The sequence below is a fragment of the Cucumis melo genome, chromosome 10 (genome assembly GCF_025177605.1).
Source record: "Cucumis melo cultivar AY chromosome 10, USDA_Cmelo_AY_1.0, whole genome shotgun sequence".
Classification (NCBI taxonomy): domain Eukaryota; kingdom Viridiplantae; phylum Streptophyta; class Magnoliopsida; order Cucurbitales; family Cucurbitaceae; genus Cucumis; species Cucumis melo.
The window spans coordinates 12539160-12565383 of record NC_066866.1 but is presented as its reverse complement, the minus strand read 5'-3'; the positions used below and the strand labels follow the sequence as shown (position 1 = coordinate 12565383).

Sequence of the window (26224 nt, the reverse complement as noted above, 5' to 3'; positions counted from 1 at the left end):
AATGATTGTTTATGACATTTTGGAACCGTCAAGAATTTCGTTGTTTATGACATTTGCAAACCATCAAGAAATTTATTGTTCATGACATTTCAGAACCGTCAAGCAATTTTTCATTTTTTTAATTGTAATTTATTTATTAGTTCCTATATTATGCTCCCATTGGTCCAAGAATTCAACTACATATAAACGACAAATATACATCAAATATAGTTTGAAAACTCAAACATAAATATGCACTAGAAAAATTCCAAAACTTTAACATATATTAACATTTTACCATATATGTATCAACATTTCGAAAACTTTACATATTTGTTCGATATTGTCATATACAAAACATTACTTCTATCAACCGAACTCAATGACCTTGAATGAAACTTGGCTTCAAATAAACTTGCATTCTGCATCCTCTACTACCTCCAATTCATAAGCTAAAATAAGTACCACCAACAGCAGAGCCAATCTACAAGAAGTAGAAAACATCACAACAACAAATATAGGATTAATGATCAGCTATGTTGATGATAACAATGTAAAGGGGAGGTGGAAATAGGCTTAGATCAGATTGTCAATACCAAATATTTACAAGCTCCTTGTAACTAATTGTTTCAAATTCACCTATACTCTGAGCCATCAGCAGAAACACTCATTTTGAACTTTTTGATTTCAATTCAAGAGGAGTGATCAGTTTGATCCTCACTCATTCTATTCATCGTCATGAAAATATTTGATTTGAACCATCAAGTTTTAAAAAAACAACAGTAGAACATTTAAAAGAAAGACACCCCAAAGCCATCACAGAGTGAAAAGTAAAAAAACAAAGAAAGATTAATCCATTGGCATTGCAAACCTGGTAAGATGAAGTAACCCAAATATCTGCTCCAGCCTCCAATATTTGATGTTCCAATCCTATAAACAGGAATTTGAGTTAGTAAAAAAAATAAAAGTAGAAGTCAAGGTGCAAAAAAATTTCAATTAGATCTCATAATCAAACTACAGACAAATTATTTATTCCATTTATGACCACATAGCAGTTTGATACAAATCACAATCATGCCCCTTAAATCACTATCACCAAGCCTGTGATCATATATGTAACAGTGCTAAAGTTTTCCATAAATATGCAGTATCATAAAACTAAGCTTACCATCCAATAGTGTTGTTAACATTGAGTTCTCTCAAGCATCTCATTATTTCAAGCTGGTAATTAGCACAATCGAATTCAATCTCCTCATCCTCCTCTCGAGCCTAATAGATTCATGTTAATAAATTAAAAAGAAATTCAAGCTAGGAAAAAAAATAAGTACGAACATAAGTATGACCAGACGTGGAAATTTCTCAACGTAACCACTAAAAGAACAACGAACATTCAACAAACAACAAAAATGATTAAGTTAAAATGAATTAGCCTCTATGCTTCTAGATCCCTCTAATGACCATAAAATGTTTTCCACTCCTTCACACAAATGCACTGTATTGTTTCTATCTATCAAAGCCATCCAACTAATTAACTCAGTCAAAAAGAGCCCCTTCTAAGGCCTAGCTACATTCCAAACTTCGGTATCATTATCTTAACAATCATAACTATAGGCCTCTTTTTTGCGATCTATCTATGTCTATCTATCAAAACCATCCACTTAGCCTTGAGCTTAGCAACCAACATATTCCAAAAAGCTTTTCTTTGGTGATTCCAACCTAAAGAAAAACCAAGGTAACTAATCAGAAATGCTCCTATTTTACATTGAAACTCCTCTGCCCATTCTTCAACTCCCTCCTTACTCATATTGAAACCAATAAGCAAGATTTTAGTCACATTTAACATCAAACCAGAAGTGTTCCAAAAAATATTTAAAATATTCCACCAATTTCCAAGACAAGACGAAGGGTTAAGTGAAGATGAATACAATCTCTTGTTACCTATTGCCTAAGATATTTTAGCCACAAAAACATGTGAATAATATGTACCTGCAAAACTTTGTTTTGAATGATGTCAGCAGTCTCTTTTCCTTGATACGATTCATTGACTTTTCTTAGGGCATCTTGGCAGATGTTGTACCATTCCATCTTCATATAAAAACCATAAAAGATTTGAAATCATTCAAAAATCTAAACTGTCAGTCAGTGGAGTTGATGGAATTTTATTTCAACGGTCTGATTAACAAGGATGCTTACAGTATCAGTGTCTTCAGCTATTGTCCATGCAAATTTGCTCATGGGATGCTTTTCATATAAAGGCCTTTTAATCTTCTCAAGAGCTGTCAATCATAAAATATCATAGAATTTTATAAACTCTTATAACTAGTACAGAGAATGAATTTTGAAAAAAAAATGCAAAAAGAATTGGTCATACCAAGATTAGTTTCTGGGGTACTTTCTGATTGAAGAATTTTTTATTGCAAGTGTGTGTTCTATTAGAAACCAATCAATCACTGTTAATCTCATCAATAAGAGAATTAATATTATCATAGAAAATTATTTAAAAATACCAGAAACTAGAATAAAGAACCAAGGGAAAAACACTCCAAAAATTGCATGATATAAGTAAATTCGCATTAACAAATACTGAATACTAAGCTAAGGCACGAGCTTATTCTTGTATAAGTTCCTATTTTCAGCTGTTGTGGTAGTCATTCGAATTTCCCTCTTCCCCACTCTGTAACTCTCCTTCCTCCTTCAGTTCCTCAATATAGAGTCTCAAATAAAAAAAAGCCCAAAAAATCGAACTACAATAAACAAAAAAAAATAACCAAAGAACAACAATTATCTCGAATACATAAACAAAAAGCCAGCAATCTACACCCATTTCACCCCAAATAGACAAAATTTCAACCAACAAACGTGATTATACACAAACAATTAACACCCACATCGTGAAAACCTAACATTCATTCCTAAACAAAAACCCCATTAATTAAAGAAAAACAAAAAAAGTCGGAGAAGATCTCGATGGAAGAAATATAGACAACAAAATTCTCATAGAAGTCGCCACCGTCCCGGTAGCCGAAAAAGAAGAAACCAACAGAAGATGCGATTGATCATCAGGAATAACGATCGATTTGGGAGAAAAACGAAATTGAAAAAAATTGATGAAATACTTCAAATATCGAACCCTAGATTTTGCACAAAAGGATACTGCACAACGGCGATGGAGCGACTTTCACCAAGCTGAAGAACAACAACACTCGGCGACGGAGCGACGTTCAACGGATGACGTTTGGAAGATGGAGCGACACCGACAAGTTCACAACAACACGCGCGAAGAAAGAGAAGAAAAAATTGGGGGAGGCGACGAGAAGTTTGTAAATTTTGAGAATTTTTTGGGAATTTTGATTATTAAATATTTATATTAAAATAATATTTTTTTATTTAAAAATTACTTAGTAATTCTTGACGTTTTTAAAACGTCAAGAAATTTGGAAATTAACTTCCTCCGTCTTTTTCTAAAAGTTCTTGACGTTTTAAAACGTCGAGAATTTAATTGATATAACTTGACGTTTTTAAAACGTCAAGAATTTAATCAGTATTTCTTGACGTTTTTAAAACGTCAAGAATTTAATCGGTATTTCTTGACGTTTTTAAAATATCAAGTATAGTTACATATTATTTGACATTTAAAAAACGTCAAGAATGTCGATTTTATAAAAATTCATGACGTTTTAAAAACGTCAAGAATTTAGAAGATAATCCTTGACAGTTTATAACCGTCAAGAAAAAATTCATATTTTTTTACGGTTTAAAACCGTCAAGAATTCTAAAAATTGCCTACACTCCGCCTTTTCATCAAAATTCTTGATGGTTTTCCTATTAAACCACCCCTTTCTTGACGTTTTTACCAAAAACCGTCAAGAAAAAAAATACAACCGTCAAGAAAGCCTCTTTTTCTAGTAGTGCTCGTACATCCTCAAATTTAAGAGTGCAACAAGATTCTTATTGCTAAAAGTGAATGATAAAATGAAGTTAGAAAAATCTGCAAAAGAGGTTTGAGGTAAAACTTGCACACTAGGGTTCTGGAAATTTTTCCTAACGTATGTTCTTGGCCTAAGTTTGGATACCTAGACTACTAAGTTATAGTTAGTATCACATAGGTAACATCATTTACATTATTCTTGTGAGGCACAAAAAGAAAGAAAGACTACTTAAGGTCAAAAGCTAAACAAATGACAAGAAAAATAATAATACGATAAGAATAAAAAACAAATTTGTCAGTACTTCATATATTAAAAATGTGTAACACGATTACAAGCTACAAAAGGTATTGTTAAAAATGTCAAAAAAGGAATTACAACACTCTCCAAAATTTAATCGATCCTCATGTTTGTATCTTCAATGTCGGCAAGAGGAAGTTCAGGTTCATTCGATAAGGGGTGTAAATTTGGTGGGATGACTGAGGCAGACACTCGTTGTACACATACGACATGGATGTAGTTCATTAATGCATTGAACTGTTGGTCTTGATGTGCAGAAAGTCTTCTGATTAGGACGTTGGTCTCTTCAACTTGGGAAGAAAGTTCATTTTTACCACATCTTAGTGACATCTATCTTGATTTCCAAAGCTTCATGTTCATCGTGCACAGCTACAGAGGGATGTTCATAGCTCTAAAGGGTTCTATTCATATTAGTCATCTTGCTCCAAACATCCTTAAGCTCCAAATATGATTTGTTGAATTGGTTTGGAGTTTGATTTGAGTGGTGGTTAAGATATCAAATGCTTCATGTATAGGCTTCTAGGCGTTTTTCTCGATAAATAAAAAAAATATCTTCCTCGACTTCGCCTACCTCTTCATTAAGTGGTATATCATCATCATCATTAGGTGGCCAGGAACTTGTCTCACCAACTTCGTGGTAGAGCACATTCTTACACTTAACGCATGAATCATTAATAGATCTGGAAAGATGTTCTTGCTTTTGCGACCTCTCAGGAACCAAGGCCACATCCTTCTCATCCTCCTCACCTTTATAGATGTCTATAGTGGAAGGTGGTGGAGTAAGGTCACGAGGAAGGTCATTGAGTGGCTCAAAGAACTCATCTTCTTCATCCCTTTAATTAGGTAATGATGGTTGAGGTTTGATGGTGATTGGTGGGATGAAGCTAGCAATGTAATGCAACCGTAAATGAGTTAGGGCTTTGAAGGCGACATATGTGGATCATCTTGCCTAGGTGTTAGTGGAGGTGAGGGAGTTTAGATTTTTTTGGGAGGAGGGGGTGATTTGGATTTTTAAGGTGAAAAGCTAAGAATTTTTTATTCTTTGAAATTGAGGTAGTACCTCCAAAGAAATGGCGCTGATCCAAACACACTATCTTCAACAATCTTTCTTTGCTTTAAAGGTGGAACAGAGGGAGTGCCTTTTTCTTCTTCTTCATTTATCGCATGGACCTGAGAGATGGCCTTTTAATGTAATCTTCCACATTGTTTTGGTGGAGGCTGATTGTTCAATTCAATGCGGTTAAGGTGCACAATCACCCTCGAATGCGACATTGGGGGTATGCAGCCAATTATGGAATGGCTTTTAGGCAATGATTCTTGATAGTGGTTGGAAACGTGTAGTCCAGTATACTACGTCTGAATGTAGTCATAAATGATTGTCTCCACATTCATTGAGATTTTCTCCATGATGTAATAAATTAGCGTCACCTTGTCTAGTGGAATTTTATTGTCATGGCATATCAACATCAACTTTTCTTCATGAAGAATAACTAGACAATGGCTTCAATAATTAAGTTGTGCGAGTAGAGTTAATGTGAGGCCCTGATTCAAAGAAAGGAAGTCTTGCTGAAGAGGATCCTTGTTGGAAAGTATTCGAGATAACTATAAACCATTCCACGAGGAAAAGATGTAAAAAGAAAACAAACAACGTAAAGAGAAATGCTTAAGCGAAAGATTCTACCACGTGAAGGTAAACGACGCGATAAGAATAGCTAAAGAGAAGGAAGCAAGCGTTCGATGCCAAGAGTTAGGCGTTTAGCATAGTAGTGCGGGGAGAATGACCTACGCTTAAGAAACTGTGGCGAGGAAGTAGGTGTCATGTTGACAAGACTAAACGACTCTCTGAGAGAAGTAAATGTCTGATGCTTCTTGAGAAGATAAAGAGAGTCAGGCGATTAAAGAGTTTGGCTTTCCAAAGAGATAAGGTGTGTGTCTGAAGGGGAGGTCCAATCACCACTGACGTTTAGCCTACATGTTGAGTTTGGGTTGGTTGCGTAGCATGATGATATAGTAAGGTGACACGTGTAAAGCGTGGAAGTGACCCTTGGATGTGAAAAACCACTATAAATAGGACCAAAGGCCAAAGGGAGAGTGTTGTTCAAAAGTGTTATAATTCTAGGACGAAGATAACAAGAAAAAGGAATATTGGTTTAGTGTGACCCTTTGAATATTGAACTGCTAGTTGAAGGGACTGCTAGGTGAGAAAAGGAATCCAAAAGTAGAGAAGGAAGGAGTTAACGCTAAGTATTTTGGTGAGTGATAAAACAAGATTTCAACGTGATTTTTAAGTTGTTATTTATTGTTAAATGTTTTCTATAATTGAATACGAGTATGAACAAATGTTTGTTTTGAGTAGCTTTTATAAGCAAAGTATTTATAAGTTTTTTCACCAATGGAAGAAATGTTTTATGAATGATTTCTATCAATAGTTCATGTTGTGTTATAACTTTGATATGTGAAAGAGGTATTCTATTGATGATTGTTTGGAAGTATTTTTGTAATGATGCTTATTGCATGATATTGTTGATATAGTGACGTTATGTAAAAAAGTAAGCTAAAAGCTAACATTTTCTGTTTTACCTGATTGTACAACGTGAAAAGATGAGATATATCGCAAGATCCTAGTGGAAATCCTAGGTAACTCGCGTGAAGCTTATTGAGTGTGAATCTCATGTCTACGCGAGAGGAGAATCCCAGGTCGAGGCAAGTTGTGACGTATTTTTGATGCTTGACGTTGGTGGAAATCCCAAGTAACTTCCGTAATGTTGGTTGAGTGTGAATTCCAGGTCTAGGCGAGGAAAGAATCCTAGGTCGAGGAGAGTTGTGATGTATTCTTAATTATGGTCACTGGTGAAAATTCTAGGTAACTCGTGTGATGCTTGTTGAATGTGAATCCTAACTCTCAGTGAGGGGAGAATTCTAGGTCTAGGCGAGATGGTGATGAGATACTGGTTGAGTATGAATCCTAGGTCTGAGAAAGACTGAATATGACGAGACGTTGGTTGAAATCCCAGGTAACTTGCGTGACATTGGTTGAGTGCAAATCCCAAGTCTCGGTAATAAGCATGTTTTGTGAGATGATCTAAGTGTGTGGTGCTTATGGTGGTTGTTGTATTGATGGTTGAATTGTTTGTGGTTGAGGTTTATGTGTTGTTTGATCTTGTTGATTTTGTGTGTTTTTCCCAAAAAGATTTTCTCAAACTCATCATCACTAAGTTCATTTGACTTTTGTTTTAAGTTTTTCCCTCCCTAAGTTGTCAGGTGTTGAAGTCAAGCGAAGGATGGATCTCAGACGTTGTAGCTTAGTTAAGGAAGGAAGTCAGAGTTATTCTATAGTCTTACATGGCATGCTAGACATGGCATCTCATCATGCATCTAAGGAGCCAGTTGTAAGCGCATCGCTCTTTAACACGAATTACCCAACTTAAAAGGAAGGCAAGTGCAATACCCAGGTTTATGAGGTTAAACCTAATGAGCCAGAAAGCCAAAAAGCTAAGTCAAGGGAAAGGTAGCCCTAAATGCTGTCCACTAGGAGAGGTGGTTGGGCGACCGAGGCGAAGGACGAAGTTGTGCCTTTACACCTCTAGGTACCCACCATAAAGAGCAATGTTTAAAGGCGAAGAAAGAAAAAGTGACCCTGTAGTCTGTCTTTGAGTTGGGTTGTTGAAGACTCGAGGAAAAGGGTCGAGGATAGAGTTCTTATATTGTAAAACACCTTGGTGTGAAGAACAACACTTTGGTGGAAGAAGAAGGATGTGAGAAGATCAGACTTGGTTTTATTTTATGCAAAGTAAAGTTTAAGAGTTGTAATTTGTAATTTATGAACTATATGAGTGTTAAGTTAATAAAGAGAAGAAGTTAAGTTATTTTGCTACTTTATTGTTATCTCTTTGAGTTATTGTTTAGGAGTTAAAGTTGAGTTGTACTATGTAAAAGTACTCGGTGACAAAGTAAAGTCCAAAAGTTGTAATTAATCTCGTCGTGTTTATCTTTGTGCTTATCACCCACAAGTTGTATAAGTTAAGTGTTAAGAGTTAGGCAGTGAAGCTGAGTTTAAAGAATTGTCTTCTGCTACAAAATGTTGTGAAGGTCTCTAAGGATTAGTGGATGAGTTTTGCAAAGAGACAAGCGAAAGAGTTATTCTGCTTGCTAGGCATTCAGCACGTCATCTTGCGAAGAGATACACAATGGATGTCTAGGCAACGCGCCCTAGGTGTTTATTCTAAGTGCATCAGGGTTATTAGGCAGGCCATACAAGTTATTGATTGCAATGGCATCAACGTAAATGTGTTTTCCTTTGATATACGTGTAGTTCTCCTCTTTATGGATAAAGCCTTCATAAAATATTCTTACAACATCTAGGAGAGCAGTAGAGCTCCCCTTCAAGAACTTTTTCCACTCAAATTCTTTGATGGGAATGTAGACAAAATCGAAAAGAGTTGACCCTTTGAATAGGAAGAGATCCTTCCCAATTTTTATCTTCTTGTTTATGTTTGTTGTTGTCACCTAAACTTCACTCATTCCTTCCTCGCCTTGGACCAAGTCTTCTTTCAGTTTTTCAGCTTGACTTAGTCCTACATCCTTGTGAACTGGCCTCTTCTTTGTGTTTTTTTTTTGCTTGGGTCGCATTTTTCAAGACTTAATAACTCTACTTCTTTCCTTCTTGCCTTTTTCTTCCTTGTGTTTGAAGACCAGCGCACTTTGCATGCCTCCCCTCCTGTTTTTCCTTCGTCGCTTATTCTTGGTGCTAATGCTTTTGATACTGTTGACTCAGATTTCATTGATTTACCATCTACTAATGTTACTTCAAATGTTGAACGTGCAGTTGATCTCAATATCAATAGCAAGAGTACTAATATCGATGGGTCCTCAGCTAAATGTGTTGTTAAGGGTGTATCTGCTATTAGGTTGTTTAATGTTAATGTTTGCACCTTGGACTCTACTGAAGATTTGATTACTACAACTAAGTTTCCTATTGATGATGATCTTGTTTCCACTTCCTCGGATGATAATTTGTCCTTACTCATTTGGTAAGTGTTCGTAAGAAATTTGTTGATCACTCAAGCTCTGCTCGTGACAAGCTATTGTCTCCACAAAGAAGGTCTCTATAACTTCTTCTTTCCCTAATTCATCTTCTTCTGTTAGAGCTGCTCCTTGCAAAAGCCCTAAACGTATTACTATCAAGGCTAGCAGTCAAAAAATTCCTCTTAATGTTCCATTAGTTCCCATTGAAGTCCTTTTCACTACAAAGACAATGTGCGCAAATGGAAAATTGTTGTTCAACGTCAGATTGCTAATGAGTATCATGTTTCTGCAAACATCACTCTTTGATGTAACCTTTTATTGTCGCCTGTAAATAGTTTATCAAACAAAATTTATACTATACCGATCAATGCTACCTATCCTTACTATATTAAAAGTGGCTTAGGGAGATAATCATTTTTGGACCATTCTACCCTAGCCAAATTTTAAATCTACAATATTATCATTTGATTTTCTATCTTAAATGGTTCTTATTATATTATTTATAGTTGTTTAGTACTATTATATTACTAGGTTGGTAATTAGAAAACAAAATGCATACTATTCTTTTCCTTTTCTTTTCTTTTCCTTTCTTTTTTTTTTTTTTTTTTGGTCAGTAACCCACGTAGGTATTCAAGGGTTTGTTTTTAGAAAGAACAATCTTATTACATAGAATAGTTAATATTATTATCTAATTAATAAAAAAATTATTAACTTGGAGAGAATCATTTTTGGACCATTTTTCTAAATATTTATTCCTAATTAATTTTTACTTTGTTATTATTTAAAAAGTTGGAGATTTGATTCTCATCTTTAAAATTTTTGTACTAAGAAATTTATAATAACATTATCAGACGTGTAACACACGTCAATATTTTCTAGTACTACTAAGTAGTACAAGTGGCAAGACCGGGTCCATCCGTAGGGAAGAACAAAGATTAATTTCTCTAAGTTAAGTATTTCGTTAAACTGATAAAATGGGGGGGTGGTATGGTCCTATTCTAGGTTTCGTAATCCCAATGACTAGGTAAGTCTTCCATGGAGTAGTTGTGTGGCATCAGACTCTGCCGCAACTTTGGACATGCATGCTAAGAATGGCTCACAAAGGTGCACACCAGTGCTTGCTGCGATCTCCCTGTAACCATTTGTCTAACCAAAGAAGTTAACTTAGAAACTTGATGGTGAAGGTCATGAACCTCACCACTAGAAAGAGGCACTCTACTAGATTGTTCCCAATCTTTTTTATGATATCTTGTCATGCTTAGAATATTGACACAAAAAGAAACAAGGAAAAGCAAAAGAATACTTTAACTAAAAGCATACTAATGGGCTTCCCCAACAATAACACCAATTTGATGTAACCTTTTATTGTCACCTGTAAATGATTAATCAAATGAAATTTATACTATAGCGATCAATGCTACATATACAACTAAGTAGTACAAGTGGCAAGACCGGGTCAACCTGGAAGCACAAAAATTAATTTTTCAAATGTAATTGTTTAGTTAAAGTGATAAATGGGGAGGGGGCTTATGTGGTTTGAGATTCAAATGAATGAAGTGCATGGAAAATAAAGATAGAAGTACAATAAATTAAAACATTCTAGTTTAAAGGAATGGAATCACCTAATGTAATTTTGATCATCAAATTATCAAGGTATGTTTTTAACTTCTTACCTATGCCTAGCCCATTTGATTAGAAAAGTTAACCAATGTTCCAAAATATCAAACTAGCCAATTTAATAAGATGAGAAGTATCCTAATCAATTTAACTAACTACATTACACTTAAAGGGTTATGCTAGGATAAATTTATAATAGGAAAAGCCTAATTGAAAGAACAAACATATTGCTTCTTGGAGATTAATGTACAATTATATGTCACATATTATATGTTAATCCAAAGCATCAAATTGCCTAATCTAAAGTATCAATTTCTAATAGAAAAGCCTATGGCCTTCCCTAAGTCAATAGAAAAACAATGCTCTTTGTTGTCGACCACAAATCACAAAGCTATCTAACCTATTACTTCTTAGAGATTAAAATACAATTACATGATACATATTATATGTTAATCTAAAGCATTGAATCACACAATCAAACATTGGTTGTTAATCAATAACAAGAAAATGTAATTCATAAAAATAAATAAATCATGAGTAAAATCCATAAACAAGAAATATCAATCATACTATCAAAATACTCCAAACAAATACAAATTAGATAAGATTTGGTTAGATGCAATAGGTTAGGTTAGTTTGTAATTTTAATTTGATGTGCATTGATTATAACCAACCTAGAATTAAACCTATTGAATGTCAATTAGACGCATGAAAATTAGGCATTCCACCTAAGGATCTTTAAACTTAATCCTATCGAAAAATTCAATATTGCATGTGTAATCGTATTGGGGTTAGAATAATTAGAACTTTGAGACAATTTAGTTATCTGAAGGAATTAGATAGATTAGGTGAAGGTTGCATATAGTTAGGTAATAATAGTTCAATGAATGAATTCTTTGGATAAAGGAGAAATTGTCACAACCCAAAATTAGATTCTTTGACAGTAGAATTTTCTTTGCTTTACTTTCCTTCACTGCAATTTACTCTCTTGCATCAATTTTAACTCAAAACCTCCTTCAATTACATGGTTGCAAATTAGTTTGTTTAAAAATCAGTGTGCTTTCTATGATCGACTCGAACTTGCCACTAAAACTAGTGTTTGGTGAATAAATTCGGTAAACTATTTGACACGGGCTTGGGCGACGAAACCTGTTGCTCAAATTTAGAAACAGTAAGTTAGGTTAGCTTGTAAATCTACTATGATGTGCATTAATTCTAACCAACCTAAAATTGAACCTATTGAATATCAATTAGATGCATGAAAATTAGGCATTCCACCTAAGGATTTCTAGAACTTAGTGCTATTGAAAATTTTAATATTGCATACTTAATCATATTGGGTTAGAACAATTAGAATCTTGGAATCTTTTAGTTATTTGAAGTAATTAAATTGGTTAGGTGAAGGTTGCATATAGATATTGATGATAACTCAATGAATAAATGCTTTGAAGAAGGTTGAGATCAACTTAACCCAAGCTAGGCATCTTACTTTTTTATTTTATTTTTTACAATTTACTTCCTCGCATTCAACTCCAACTCCAAACCCCCTCTATTTGTCACTTTAACTAAATAACTAACCTTGAGAAATTAAACCTCATGCTTCCCTACAGATCAACCCAATCTTGCCACTTGTACTACTTAGTAGTATAGGTAGTATTGATCGATATAATATAAATTTCATTTGATTGACCATTTACAAGTGACAGTAAAAAGGACCACATCAAAATAATCAAATAAACACATAAAATATAGGAACAACCTCAAATTAAGCGGAGCTAGATGTAACACTTTCGATTCTGAGTGATGTCTGATAAATGTATTTATCAACGTAGTAAACTATTTGGATTCATTGTTCTATTAAAATGTCACTTACTAGGCTTTTTGGCTCACTCTTTCAAATATTTTCTTTCCACACAAGTAGTAGGAGAGTTCACAGGATTAAACAAGACTAGCCTACCTCTCACAACTCCTGACATCACGAAGTACAGTCCTTTGTTTGTCTCTGTTATGAATTTTGGGACTGTTGTGTATATTGAAACGGAAAGTGGTCAATGAATCTTCCCGATTTTGTTGTGTAAACATAAATTTATTTTGTATAATGATTAGATAGTTTGAAGTAACCTATGTGTGATTTGTTTAGCGTTTGAGGTTGCTTTGTTCATGCATGTATGGCTATCAACATATGTTGCATGTCTATCAAGTGATTTTGAGGTTGGGTCGGGTTGTGGGTGTTATCTAGGGTCATAACATTCACTATCTTCACACCTTCTTCTACGTGGCATGTGGTTATTTGGGAGGGAGTGAGACATCTACATTTGTAATAATAGTGGTACTTCATCTAAAACATAACTTTCATCAGTCTACATCTATATTATATATCAAGAAAATGTACAAGAGTACCAAACTAGTGGCTTCAATAAGTGAAAACCCCATCGATAAAAACACTTGATAAGTCTGTGTGTATATATATATAACAAGTGCTTTGTTTAAAATTAATTCTTTTTTCAAATTAATGCCAAGTCAAGGATACTATTAAGGTGAATCTGGTTTACATTCCACTTAAACACTTCTTAAAAAAGCCTTTTGTCTTTCAAATTTTTTTATTATAAAATAAAATAATGTAATATGGTATAAGTAGATTTACTAATGTAGGTCAAGTTTGAGAATCCATAATGATAGGAGACATATGGACCCATGGGGGCTTAGGAGAGCTCACAATTGATCCATTTTTAGACACCAATATAATAAATTTTTTTATGTATTTGATTACATTTTTCAATTAGTTTTTCTAATCACGGAGACTTCGTTTACTTTCATATAATCCTGTTTATGAAGGCAGGGCTCACATGTTTATCTGTGTGGTTGTTTACACAACTCTAAAAACAAAAAAAAAAGTCTAGTTTACGAAACAAAGTCTCATTTGTTTACTTTTGTGTAAATAAAATAAAAAAAAAAACAGTGTAGTCTAACAATATGATTGCTCCCATTTAAATTCGGATTCCCGATATTTTTCTTCATCCCTTACGACCTGACAACATCATTTTTACTTGTCTTAAAGGCTTATTAGAGTGAAAATTGTCCCCACAAACCAACACGAGTCCTTTCAGCATGCTTTGTCCTCCTCACATGCATCATAGAAACATTCCCAGAAGGTCACCCAAAGTAGAATTGTTCCAAGCTAAGCACGCTTAACTTTGGAGTTCCTATGATTGAGCCATCGAAAACGAAAGTGCGCTTTGTTGGTATATGTATTAACTCTTAATTATTTTTTTTAACCTTTATTTCATGTCCTTAGGATCTCTCTCATTCAGATGTGATATTGGATCATTCATGTCCCCCTCCTAAACTCAAAGCGTTACATATTTTGCCCTTCTCTTAGGATTATACACCTCGATTTCTTCACCACTCAGACATCAATAGTTTGGTATAAACACTCCAATTATGGTTCAAATTTACTTCTCAATTAAAAAAAATCCATGTTCTCTAGATGTATGTACTCTTTTTATCCTCTGTTTTTCGAAGAAGAAAAAAACTAGGAGTGCACCCCTCTTTCCCCTAAAGAGCAAAAAACATTCAGACTTGTCAATTTTCTCTTCATCCTAGATGATAGTGACTAAAATACGCTATCTATTTTTGCTTAATTCAAGCTTGTTTCATGATTTTACGATCTTATTTAATTATGTTATAGGTTTTAAGAAGTTTAAATGTTAAATGTTGAGATAATGTCGATTTGGAGTTTAATTTGGCAAATCTAGAGGCAAGTGGCATCAATCGAGGGCAACTGGTGAAGGAAGAAGTCTTTTGGCTTCTGTCTCGCAGTGTCACGATGCCCTACGGCACCTTGTGCGATCCTGTAAGTCAAAGAGGTGATGTCTTGTGAAAGTGCCCTCACGTTGTGGTGTCATCCTACAGCGTTCGATGCTTTGAAGTATCTGTGCATGTAACTTTCCTTCAATGTCGTGACACCCCGATGTTTTTTATAAATAGTCTTTTCTGCTGCCAGCCAACCATAATATCGGATCCCAACCATTTCTCACTACTTTTCTCTCAGTTTTTTGAGTTCTTTCATGTGGCTATGGTTCTTAAACACTTCCTCATCATTTGACATGTGGATGATAATGGAATACAAAACATGCGCAGCGGAATAAGAATCGAATTTTACCATAATTGCACTAAACTATATTTAGTGATTAACATGCATTAAGTACCCTAATTGAACTAAATTAGGGTTGAAAAAAAAATACCTTCTAAGACTCCATTCCTCGTAATCTCCTCATGAACTTGAATCGGAGACCACAACTAGTATTGACACGCTATTCTCCAAACTTAAACCTAGGTTATGGGACCCGTTAAGTGAAGGAAATTAAGAAAGCTAAGAGATGAAAATTGGAAGGTTGGGATTTAGGGTTGAGATATTTAAAGAGAGAAAAAAAATTAGGAATAATTTTGTAAGTCAAAATTATCAAAATGGAAAAAAGTTTTTCAAAATTTGAAAAGTTCCCTTTAAATAAGTTAATTACATGCAAAATTACATATAAATAGTTTCTTAAATCTCAACATCTAATAATCCACTAACCATTAGTGGAACTTAGTGAGCTAGGTGTTTACATCTTATGTAGCCACTTATCCTACTAAGTGTTGTTTGGATTATCCAACAAAATGTTGGATTTTTCCACTAATTTTAGTCTAAGGGTAATATGGTCATTTGACCATCTAAATCAAAGTCAAACTTTGACTTTTCCAAGTCAAAAGTCAACATTTTGATTTTTTACTATTTTATTCATCTTGACTAATTTCGACCTCTCAAGCATGAATTCGCATTTCTTTTTCTAAAATTCAAATCACATTTGAATATAAAGTCAACTAAAATTTGACTTTTCAAAGTAAAAAAACAACGTTTTGACTTTTTTCAACTTTGATCATTTCCATCAATTCTGAGCTTCTGAATATGAATTTGTATTCATATTTTCAATATTTAAATCACATTTAAACATAAAGCTCTATAACCAACTGTCGTATCACATATATTCGTCGGTTTCTCTCTCTACCCAATTTGAACAATTTGAATTATTTCAACATATTGTTCTAAGTTAATTCCATATGAGCTAGTAGGGGAACCTAATGAACCTATAGATCATAGGCCACAACGATTCGAGATTAATTAGCTAAACCTTTTTAAATTGAGCTTATCAACATTCGTTAACTAATGAGTCATTCCACTAAATTCTCGTAGTTGTACTCTCCTCATTATAGATATATTTGTGTCCATCTAATATAACCATGATCAATAAGTTAATCCTTCACAAGTTGTTCGTAACCTCGACTGGGTCAAAATATCGTTTTACCCCCGAGATTGCATCTTGCTTCTTAAGTCCACTGATTCAATATTGAACAATTCGTTTTAGGTCCAACCTATAAACCGAATCCCTCTCGATTCAATGAGAGGGTTGGGGTACCATCTCCTTCTTCTCCCTTAATTTTAATTTTCAATTTATCTCATTCCTCTTTCTTGGGCTTCCCCTACATAATTTTGCAACAAATTGATTCTTGCTTTGTGTATTTATATTAATTCTTATAGAATTTTGATAGTTTTTGGTTTCAATATTATAATAGTAACATTAAAAGTGAATTGTAACCTTCATCATAATTATCCATCGGAAATTAATTTATCAGTTACAAATATTTAATTTTTAGAAAGAAAAAAATTCATTGGATTCATTTTTGATGTCATATATGTAATTGTTTTAAAAACAAAAGAGTAAATGTGGTCAATTACGTAATTGTCATATATGTCATTTTTGTAAATTGTAATCGATTTAAAGAAATTAATCAGTGGGTTTAATTAATTTAATTTAATAAATTGAATGATAATAAGAAAACAAAATTTTAATTAAATTAAAATACTTAATTAAAGAAAATGGATAATAAAACAATTAAGGAATTTTATAAATTGATTACAATTTATTAATATTATAATAATAATAACAACATTTTTTAATTTCGTCCGTTCCTTGGTCTTAGTCAAATTATATTTCATTTACTTTTTCATTATCATTAATTAAAATATATAACCTCTCATTTCTTGTTGATGTAATCTTTTCTGTGAGTAATGATGACAATTATAACAATTATGGTAAGTTATAGACGGGATTAGTAATAGTAAAGATTAATTAACGAGAAACTTACATAACCGTAAACTATTTACGGTTTGTGTAACAAAGTTATAAGATTAGTCATTTTTTAAATATTTCAGATTTACCTTTCATCTTTTTATTTTCGCGATTCGTTTTCCTCCTATTTCGTCTTTCTTCTTTTCTCTTTTTCTTTTTTGTGATTTCTTTCCATCATCTTTCTTATTTTTCAATTCTTTATTTATTTATGTCATTTAATCTTTTCATCGTTTTTCTTCTTTTATCTTTCGTTTTTTTTTTTTGCTTCGATTTCTTTCTACTTTGCTGCGATTTCTTTCCAAACTCGAGAATCTTGAAAAAAATCATTTAAATTGGAGTAGCCAAATGTTAAGGATCGTGTAAAAAAAATAAAACATTATGTTTAAAGAATCTTGAAAAAAAATCATTTAAATTGGAGTAGCCAAATGTAAATGATTGGGTAAATAAATCTAAACGATCGTGTACCAAAGAATTAAAAAAAATCGTGTAACAATTTTTTTTAAAAAAAATATTTGGCTAATTAAAAAGATAAATTGTAGCCATATCTAAACGATTGCGTATAAATTGTAGCGATCGCGTATAAATTATACCATATTTAAACGATCGCCTTGTAGTCATATCTAAACGATCGCGTATAAATTATAGTCATATCTAAACGATCGCATATATATTGAACTATATTTAAACGATCGCGTTGTAGCCATATCTAAACGATCGCGTAGAAATTATAGTCATATCTAAACGATCGCGTATATATTAAACCATATCTAAAGGATCGCATATATATTGAACTATATCTAAACGATCGCGTATAAATCGTAAATATATTACGCGCGTTATTGACAACGTGGTTGACAGGGCATTTCTGGTATTTTACACGTGATCACTAGGCTTTTTCCCTTTTTGGAATTGTTTTATAGGTATAAATATTTTGCCGATTTTTTATATCTTTAAAAGGACCCCTTCATTAATGATATTGCTTCCTGCTAACATGTTTAATATTAGAATATTGTTAATGTCCAAAAATTGTTCCTTCCTAATCAAATACTTATCCTCCTAAATTTTGATATCTAAATTATTATAAATTTGAAAGTAAAATGACCTCGATCAAGAATTCCTTGTTTTCATTAAAATTAAATAATTTCAATTATAAGATTAAATGGTAACAAACCATAAGTTGTAGGGCTGATTTTTTACTTTAGAAATGAAAAGTATTTTTAAATAGAGTATTTATAATAGAATAAGAATCTTGGAATATATTTTCTTATAGGATAAGGGCGTTGTACAATCGAAAACACAGCCGTAAGCAAATCCACAATATCCAATTTTTCGTGAAAGGAGGCACGGATTGCCTGGTGGATTCGTCAAGACTTCTACGAGCTTCTGCTTCACAAAAGAAAAGGGGGAAAATCCCAAAAACAAAAGTAGCTTTTCAGCGAATTTCAGGCTCTCGAGCCATCGTCCCCTTCATCGTAGTCTTATGGACTGCACTTGCAGCAATTTCAGAAGCTCTACTGCTCCTCTTTCATGGACACCCACTTCCTCTTCTCGGTTTCCACAGTCCCAATTCGTTTCCAAGCTCAAATTTCGGGTAACCTTTTTCATCTTCTTTGACCCCATTTCGTCCATTTTTCTTTGCCTTCGTTTTTTAATGGTGGGTTGTTCTCATTCTTACAGAATTTAAAGCGTATGAACTTGACTAAACATTCTATGGTGGTGATGAGCGTTTCTGGGTCTAGGGAAAATGGTTCCCTGGATAGGTTTCCCCTTACCCCTAATAAGCTTTTCATGCAGGAGGTACTGATTTTAACATTCTCTCGTAGTTTAAACTATTGAGCTATGTAATTTGATGCATTTAACTGATTGGTTTGTTTCGATGTTTTGAGTTTGTGATCATTGTTTGCTGTCTCAGGTAATTGGAGCTGAATATGGAGAAGGATTTGAGACTTTTAGACCAGATGGTCCTATGAAAGTGGATGTGGTAAGGGGAAAAAGATGGAGTAAAACTAGTTACATTCTAGCAGTCTAGCTATTTCTCTTTTGTAGCTTTTTGTGATTGACTGTTCGGGTTGCATATTAAGCTTTACTTGAGAGTTTTAATCTTGTTGCAACCAGGATTTTTTGAACGATAGACTGCAAGAAGGGTTTCTTCAAAGAATTCGTTATGCTATGAAACCAGATGAGGCATACGGCTTAATTTTCTCTTGGGATAATGTTGTGGTAACTTCTATACTCTTACAAATACAACTTATATGCTTGCTGATTATTGTTACTTAATTCTCTCATACGACTTGTCCTGTTTGTGAAGATTCTATTGTCTGATGATGTGTATAATCAATTTTCAGGCAGATACTCAAACTTTAAAGTTAAATGCATGGAAGCAACTTGCCTCAGAAGAAGGTTTTGTTCTATTTCTTTGGAAGCTACTGTATAGATGCATATATTTAAAGTGGAGGCAGAAGCCAAAACAAGAAACTATAAAAACTTTTATTTAGAATTTTCATAAGGTTCAATTTCTATAAGAGATGAATCTATATGTTAAATGATATCAGAATTTACATTCATACCATTAATTTTGAAAGAGTAAAGGTCTGTGCTTAATGTATCGAACTATCAAGTGATGGGGTGGTTAATTTGCTAGATGTTGAAAGATGTCATTTCCATCTTGGTCTGAGAATTAGGGAGTTATGATCTCTTTTTCATTTTGCTTCCTCTATTCTGGGGCTATTTGAGTTAACAAACCTTTTAACATCTGTTCTGTTATTTTAAAATTTGAATTGTAATTTCTTTAGGAAAAAGAGTTCCTGAAGATGGTGATATACAGAAGCTAATGCTTTATGAAGGTGCAGATCAAGTATTGCAGAAGGTTTGGATTCTTAATTATTCTTCTTTTCCCATTAAATTAATTATTTATGTCTTAAATTTTATTAAACTTCTTCTGATTTATAATTTGGAATATGCTTCATTGCTTCTCACTGTAGTAGCTTAAAAAATATTCTTCTTGGAGAAGTAGCCCATGTTCTATGACGTTATCTCTGTTGTTAACCAAATGCACTCTAATTTACCGTCACTTGCAAAAAGAACTCTATGTCAATTGCATGGTGGGGATTAATAAGATTGCTATGTCGTCACATAATTTGAATCTATCCTTGACCTTATCACTAAAAAGCTTTATGGTTTCTTTCCAGCCGTAAGCTTCATACTGCATATGAATTTATTTGATTGCATTAACCTACCGATTATGTGTTTCCTTTGAGCATGTGACCACATGGTAACTAAAGTAAATTTTCCTCTAGTTAAAGATGAAGTATGCACGGGCACCCAGACATTTGTAATATGGAGCTCCAACACTTCTTGTTATATGAACAAACGAAGGCTTGTTGTGTTATTTTTTTTTTCTCTTTAGCAAACTTCCTCATCCTTTCTTCCATGCTTTGATTTGGACGAAAACATTTCAGCTGGGTTTTCTTCTCTTCCTTTTTGGTTCTGTTTTGTTTGTTTGCTTGTTTTCTTAATTATTCTTTTATTTTTCCCAAAAAGGAGTTAGGAATGCGAAATTATAGGTTGAACCTGTGTTTTTAAATAAGAAAATTCTCTCCTTTCCCTTGCACTCATACACCAATGCCTGAGGCTTGAGGGTTGTACTAGTATTTCTTGATGTTTTGTGAATTGCTAAGGATCCATTATAAAAGCATATATATATATATATATATACATATATATGTATATACATATATATGTATGTATATATATATATATATATATACTTGTGAGGAACTTGGATACTTTTATCTTGATTCTTGATAGGTTTGTTGTCTGATCATGGATTAGCAAAATTCCTTGGCAATATTTTCGAGATTAGTCAATGAATGGTAATAGTGAGTTTGATTGGGTTCATTTTCATTTCTTTTTTCTTTCTTTCTTTCTTTCTTTCTTTTTTTTTTTTTTGTTTTTGGAGAACAAATGAAGATGAAGTTGATACGAAGCTGAAATTGGTTTCAATTTGTTCGATGTTTTGCATCTGTTAGAAGGTTTCGGAGTTGAAATGCTAGGTGCTTTTAAATGCAAAAAATGGTAAAGCTTTTTTGTTAGGCAGTGTTATAATTGGATTTTTAGACACACACATACACATATATACAATTTTTAAAATTGGTGGAAACTTCATTAATACCGCTGAAATATGAACAAAGTAGAGGCTTGACGTAGAAAAGTTCCCCCAAGGAACTACATGATGGAACTACATGATAAGCGCTTTTGATTGCTAAAAATAATCAATAGTTATAAAAGAATTTCAGTGGTAAAGAAGTTCATCAAGAAGCTGTATGTTGTTTGAGTTGGCAAAACTAATCAAAAATGGAGAAAGTTATATTGAAAGGATGTCTTTTTCTTCCAAATGTGCCATAATTACACCCTAGTTGCACAACTCTTTGAATTCCTAACTTTGCCTTTCGGATTCCACCTCACCTGTTTAGAACTTTTCAAAGAGCCAATGCCTCCACTCTTTTTGGAATATAAGTAATGATCCCCAAACTCTCAAGATTGACATTCCATGCTTTAGCCACAGGTGCAATGAAAGAGTAGATGATCTAAAGTCTCAGCCTTCCTCCAGCAAAGTCTGCGACTGAACAGGGAGAGGCACCTAGTTCTAAATCTTCTTTGAAGCATGGCATCAATCTTCAAGCTTCTAATATCCATGTACTATAGGTGATTTGAACCTTCTTTGGTCGTTTACTTTTTCAAATGAGCCTTGTTAAGGAGCTTTTAACCTTGTGGGGACCTTAACGTGACATATGATGGCATACTTAGTTGAATACTTTCCTGTTCCTTCAAGGGACTGTATGATCCGGTCCTCCTCTTCACCATTGTTAGCTGAATCTAACATGTCAATGAGGCCATGGCCACCCAACTGTTTAATTCTCGGTCAAAGAGGCCTCAAGATGCCTAAATTCAAAGTTTGGTTGTTTTTGTCCCAACAACTGAAAATAGAAACTATTTTTTACCCAAAATCAAATTTAGATTTGGGAAACTAGATCAAAGAGAGTCTTGATTGATCGATAAATTGAATTTTTGGCTCATGCCAGCTTTGGATTTTGACAAGTGAACAAAAAAATGGGAGATTTTTGGCAATTTCCACTTGTGGTCTGTATCCTTTCTTTTTAAACATAGCAATCATCCAACCATGAGATCTCACTCCCTAAATACTTGCAATAACCTTCTTCCATAGAGGATTTGGCTCTTGACTGAATCTCCAAATCTACCTAGTGAGAAAGGAGGTATTTCAATGGGCGAGGAGCCCTACCCCTAGCCCACCAAGTACTAAAGGCATGGCTCTCCAATTCTACTTCACCGAGTTGCAGCGGTGTTTGTAAATCCCACCACTCCCCATGAAGTCCTTATAACGCTTGTTTATGTAGTTTTAAAGACCTTTAGGGTTCTAAAGATAGAGGAGTCGTTTAAAGGCATACTAGGAGTCAATTGTTGGGCTTCTAACGATAGTAGTAGTAAAGAGGAAAACTAGTAAGAACCATTTGTGCTAAGGTGGGTCTCCCTCCTTTTGATAGGAAACTCGATAACACATCCAACTTTGCTTTCAACTTTTCAATCAAAGGATCTCAAATGTGCCTTCGGTGATGATTTCCACCCAAGAGGGAAGCCAAGATAATTGATGGGAAGTGATGATCTATGTATGTTTCTTTTGTTATTTCTCTTTGTGTTTGTTAATTTGTTAAATTTGTTACTGAAGTTTAGATTATCTATAATTACTCTTGTATGCTCTTTCTCATATCAATGAGAAGAACTCTCTCACGTTATGAGAGAAAAGTACTCTTGTATTACAATTTACATGGTTTCAGGTCTTTTCTTTACTAACGTCCTCTAATAAACTGATCCTTCTCACAAACCCTTGTTCTTCCCCTCATGTGATTTTCTCTTCTCGTTCTTCAAGATACTGCAAATTTCCATGGCTGAAACTTCTGAGGAATTGTCATCACTAATCTTTCTTCTCTCAAATATTTGTAACCTAGTCTCAATTTGTCTCAATGCCTCGAATTTTACTGTATGGATGTTTCAAACCGTTGTAATTCTCTAAGCTCACAAGTTATTTGAATTTCTTGATGGAAGCACTCTTGAATCTTGATTAATGACTAAAGGATGAAGGATGAAGCCAGAGTCTGAACCACCTAGACATCCATGTTTAGACTTAGTTAAGTCTTTACCAAATTCAATTTCAAGGATAAACTTGCACCATTCAAGAAGATCGACGGAATCAACCACCATTGTAACTGCTTTATTGAAGAAGCCACCTGATAGATCGGAGGATGGATCAACCACCATTGTAACTGCTTTATTGAAGAAGCCACCTGATAGATCGGAGGATGGGGATTGTAAACCACTCTCCGACGATCAAATAATATTTATAATTACACATATAGACTACTACTACCCTAAGGCATAGTAATAGCGACAAAACTAGGTTGATTCGCAGGGAAGCACAAATGTAGTTTCAAACTAGTTTGGAGTGATCTAGAATTTAAAGCGAGGAAAATAAATGCAGGAATGTAAAAGTGCAAAAAGTTAAAAAGCAAGAAAGTAAAACAGGCCTAGCTTAGAGAATAAGGTCCACCCAATTGTTTGATTTGATCATCAGATTTCCATAAACAAATCCTTGTGAATTAATGTGCCTACCCTACTTGCCCCTAAGCCAAGTAAAGCACCCTAATGCATGAATTAATTTCTTAACTAAACTAGATGCTCGAGAAACTGGGAACAATAAGTGGCCATTACCTGCATTAAGCCTAGGGAATTCATTAGGATGATTAATAACCCAAAAAGCCCCTAAGTTAGTACTCGATTATGTTCTTGAACTATACTAGCAATGCAATGTAGCAAAAGAGCTATCTTAGACCACCTAACATTTACTCACAAGCATGTTTGGAAATTGCTACTTGTAATCATCACAACCCATTGTTTGATGTTTTGCATTAATCCTTAGCTTAAAGAAGTTTAAACACACCCAATACTTGGATTAGGTACTTGAGATTTAAACAATAACATGAAGCACAACATGCATCAAACTCTAGCCTAGCAAAGAATACATGAATAGATGGATTTTTTTTGTAAAAACTCCCTACTTCTTTCACTGTGATGAAAAAGATGACAGAAACACTGCAAAGATAATCACCTCTTTGAAGGTGTTTTCCGGAGCCTACAGCTAGCAAACTGGTGCTACCCCCTTAACCCTCATCCAGCATTATTGCTTTGGAAGCAGTGGTTTATGGCGGCTAGAAGTCTGAATCACTTGTGGTTACCTGTTTTCTTTAACTGTTTATTTCACTGTGATAGTTTCGTTGTTCCTTACTCTCCCTTTTTAGACTATAATCTTGCACTATTTTCCCTGTTAGCAACAATTTCACATTTTTCAAACTTTGTTTAACCTTTCAGCTTCTACGATGGGGCATGGCAGAAAGTGAGCTTGATAGACTGAAATTGAGGTTTTCGCAGTTGTATTACAGAGGCCTTCTTTCTGTGAGTATTTTCAATATATTTTTCTCCTAGATTGGCTTGTTCATTCGATTGATTATGTAAATTAGTTAAATATTTTCTTATTCAGCTTAAAACACCAGTGGATGGTCTCAAAGAGTGGCTGGTTGCCGTGTCTACAGCTCGCATTCCCTGTGCCATTGTTTCCAGTCTTGATCGGAAACACATGCTTGAAGCATTGGACCGAATGAGTTTGAAGAAATATTTTCAGGTTGATATTGATTCCTCAAACCCTTTTTTGTATTCAGAGATAGAAGTTCGAGTAACTTAACTCTTAAGTCTAAGCCAGATAGTACAAATGGGAAAATACATTACTTGACACATTTTTCATGATTTCGTTTAAGCTCCATTTTACCTGTTGATGACATTTCACCTCAGCCATTGGTAAAAGGAAAAGACAAATCAAAATTGGTGGATCGTGCATTATGAAATGATTGCACGTGAAAGATAAAAATTGGGTGGTTCCCGGGTTGAAGGTTTTCTCCAATTAGGCCTGCCAATATTTTATTTTATGTTTATTATCGTTTTCGCAGGCAATCATAACAGAGGAAGACGGTATGGAGTCAATGGCTCATAGATTTCTATCTGCTGCTGTGAAGGTGAGGTCCAATTTGCGAACTGTTAAATTCTACTGACATACAGAGTGAAAATACCATATTTTTCTTTGTTGCATTGGCTACCTCCGCAATAATGTAACTACTGATTATACACATTGCAGCTGGATCGAAAGCCTTCCAAGTGTGTGGTGTTTGAAGATGATCCTCGGGGCATAACCGCTGCTCACAACTGTACAATGATGGCTATAGCATTGATTGGTGCCCACCGCGCGTATGTGCCTCGTCATAGATAGATTAAGCTAGTAAAATAATATGCACACGTGCAATGCAGTGCATGTCAAACATCTCTAGTTTTATATGCATTTAACTAATATCTCAGACCGTCAGACTGATATGGATACCTCAATGATATTGTGCAGATATGATCTGGTGCAGGCTGATCTTGCAGTTGGTAGCTACAACGAGCTTTCAGTGATCAACTTGCGGAGATTATTTGCTAATAAGGGTTCGACATTTATGGATCTGCAGAAGCAGAGTGTCGAGAAAGCTCCATCAAAAAGAAAGCTTACCATTGATACAATATTCTGATTCTTTTTTTTACATTCCCCAGTTCTTTCCATGTATTTAAGTTGGTCATGATGTCAATTCTTTTGTTGACAAAAATCCGAAATCCTAAAAACTTCAAAATGAAATTAGGAAGAGTGAGTAGATGAATATGGCTTTACACATTTGACTAACACATCCTCCAGGCTATTAAGCAGAAAGCTTCAGTAAGATTCTAGAATGCAATTGTGTTGGCTATTAATTTTATTTTGCATCTCAAAAGAGTTAGTATGGCTGATCAAAAGCTATTTAGCAAGTTCTGTTTGTAAAACTCAAATCTTTCAAATGAAAGGTGAACATATTGGAACTGCAAAGTGGAAATTTTCATGGTGAAACAAAGTATCGAAACCTTTTCTAAGACTGCCATTAAGCTGTGATCAGGGTTGAAGATATGTTCTCAATCCACTTGTCAGAGATTTGTTTGCTTAATAATGTCAAATCTCAACTTTTCTACTCTGCTTGGAAAGCAGCATAGTTAATATGAAAGTGGGGAATTTGGAAAAATCTC

General features: G+C 34.1%; 2 protein-coding genes and 1 long non-coding RNA gene across 3 annotated transcripts in view; 1 reads left to right on the top strand and 2 right to left on the bottom strand.

Annotated features, from left to right (window-relative positions):
- Nucleotides 1-23386, bottom strand: part of LOC127151250 (uncharacterized) — a 93811-nt gene extending 70425 nt beyond the window's left edge. The window contains exon 1 of the mRNA XM_051090718.1: nucleotides 23377-23386. The gene's annotated coding sequence lies outside the window, so the exon portion shown is untranslated. The remainder of the gene's footprint in view (nucleotides 1-23376) is intronic.
- On the bottom strand, nucleotides 1963-2429 carry LOC127151251 (uncharacterized). Its single transcript, XR_007824056.1, has 3 exons — nucleotides 2351-2429; nucleotides 2173-2255; nucleotides 1963-2064 (listed from the first exon to the last, which is right to left on the bottom strand). It is a non-coding gene; the product is annotated as an uncharacterized LOC127151251 (long non-coding RNA).
- On the top strand, nucleotides 18292-25918 carry LOC103496727 (uncharacterized). The gene is made up of 11 exons (XM_008458702.2): nucleotides 18292-18608; nucleotides 18695-18814; nucleotides 18930-18998; nucleotides 19133-19237; nucleotides 19363-19417; nucleotides 19810-19883; nucleotides 24458-24541; nucleotides 24627-24767; nucleotides 25090-25155; nucleotides 25275-25384; nucleotides 25533-25918. Exons 1-11 carry the CDS (start codon nucleotides 18498-18500, stop codon nucleotides 25699-25701), a joined length of 1104 nt encoding a protein of 367 aa, XP_008456924.2. The 5' UTR covers nucleotides 18292-18497; the 3' UTR covers nucleotides 25702-25918.
- The last annotated feature ends 306 nt before the right edge of the window (nucleotides 25919-26224 follow it).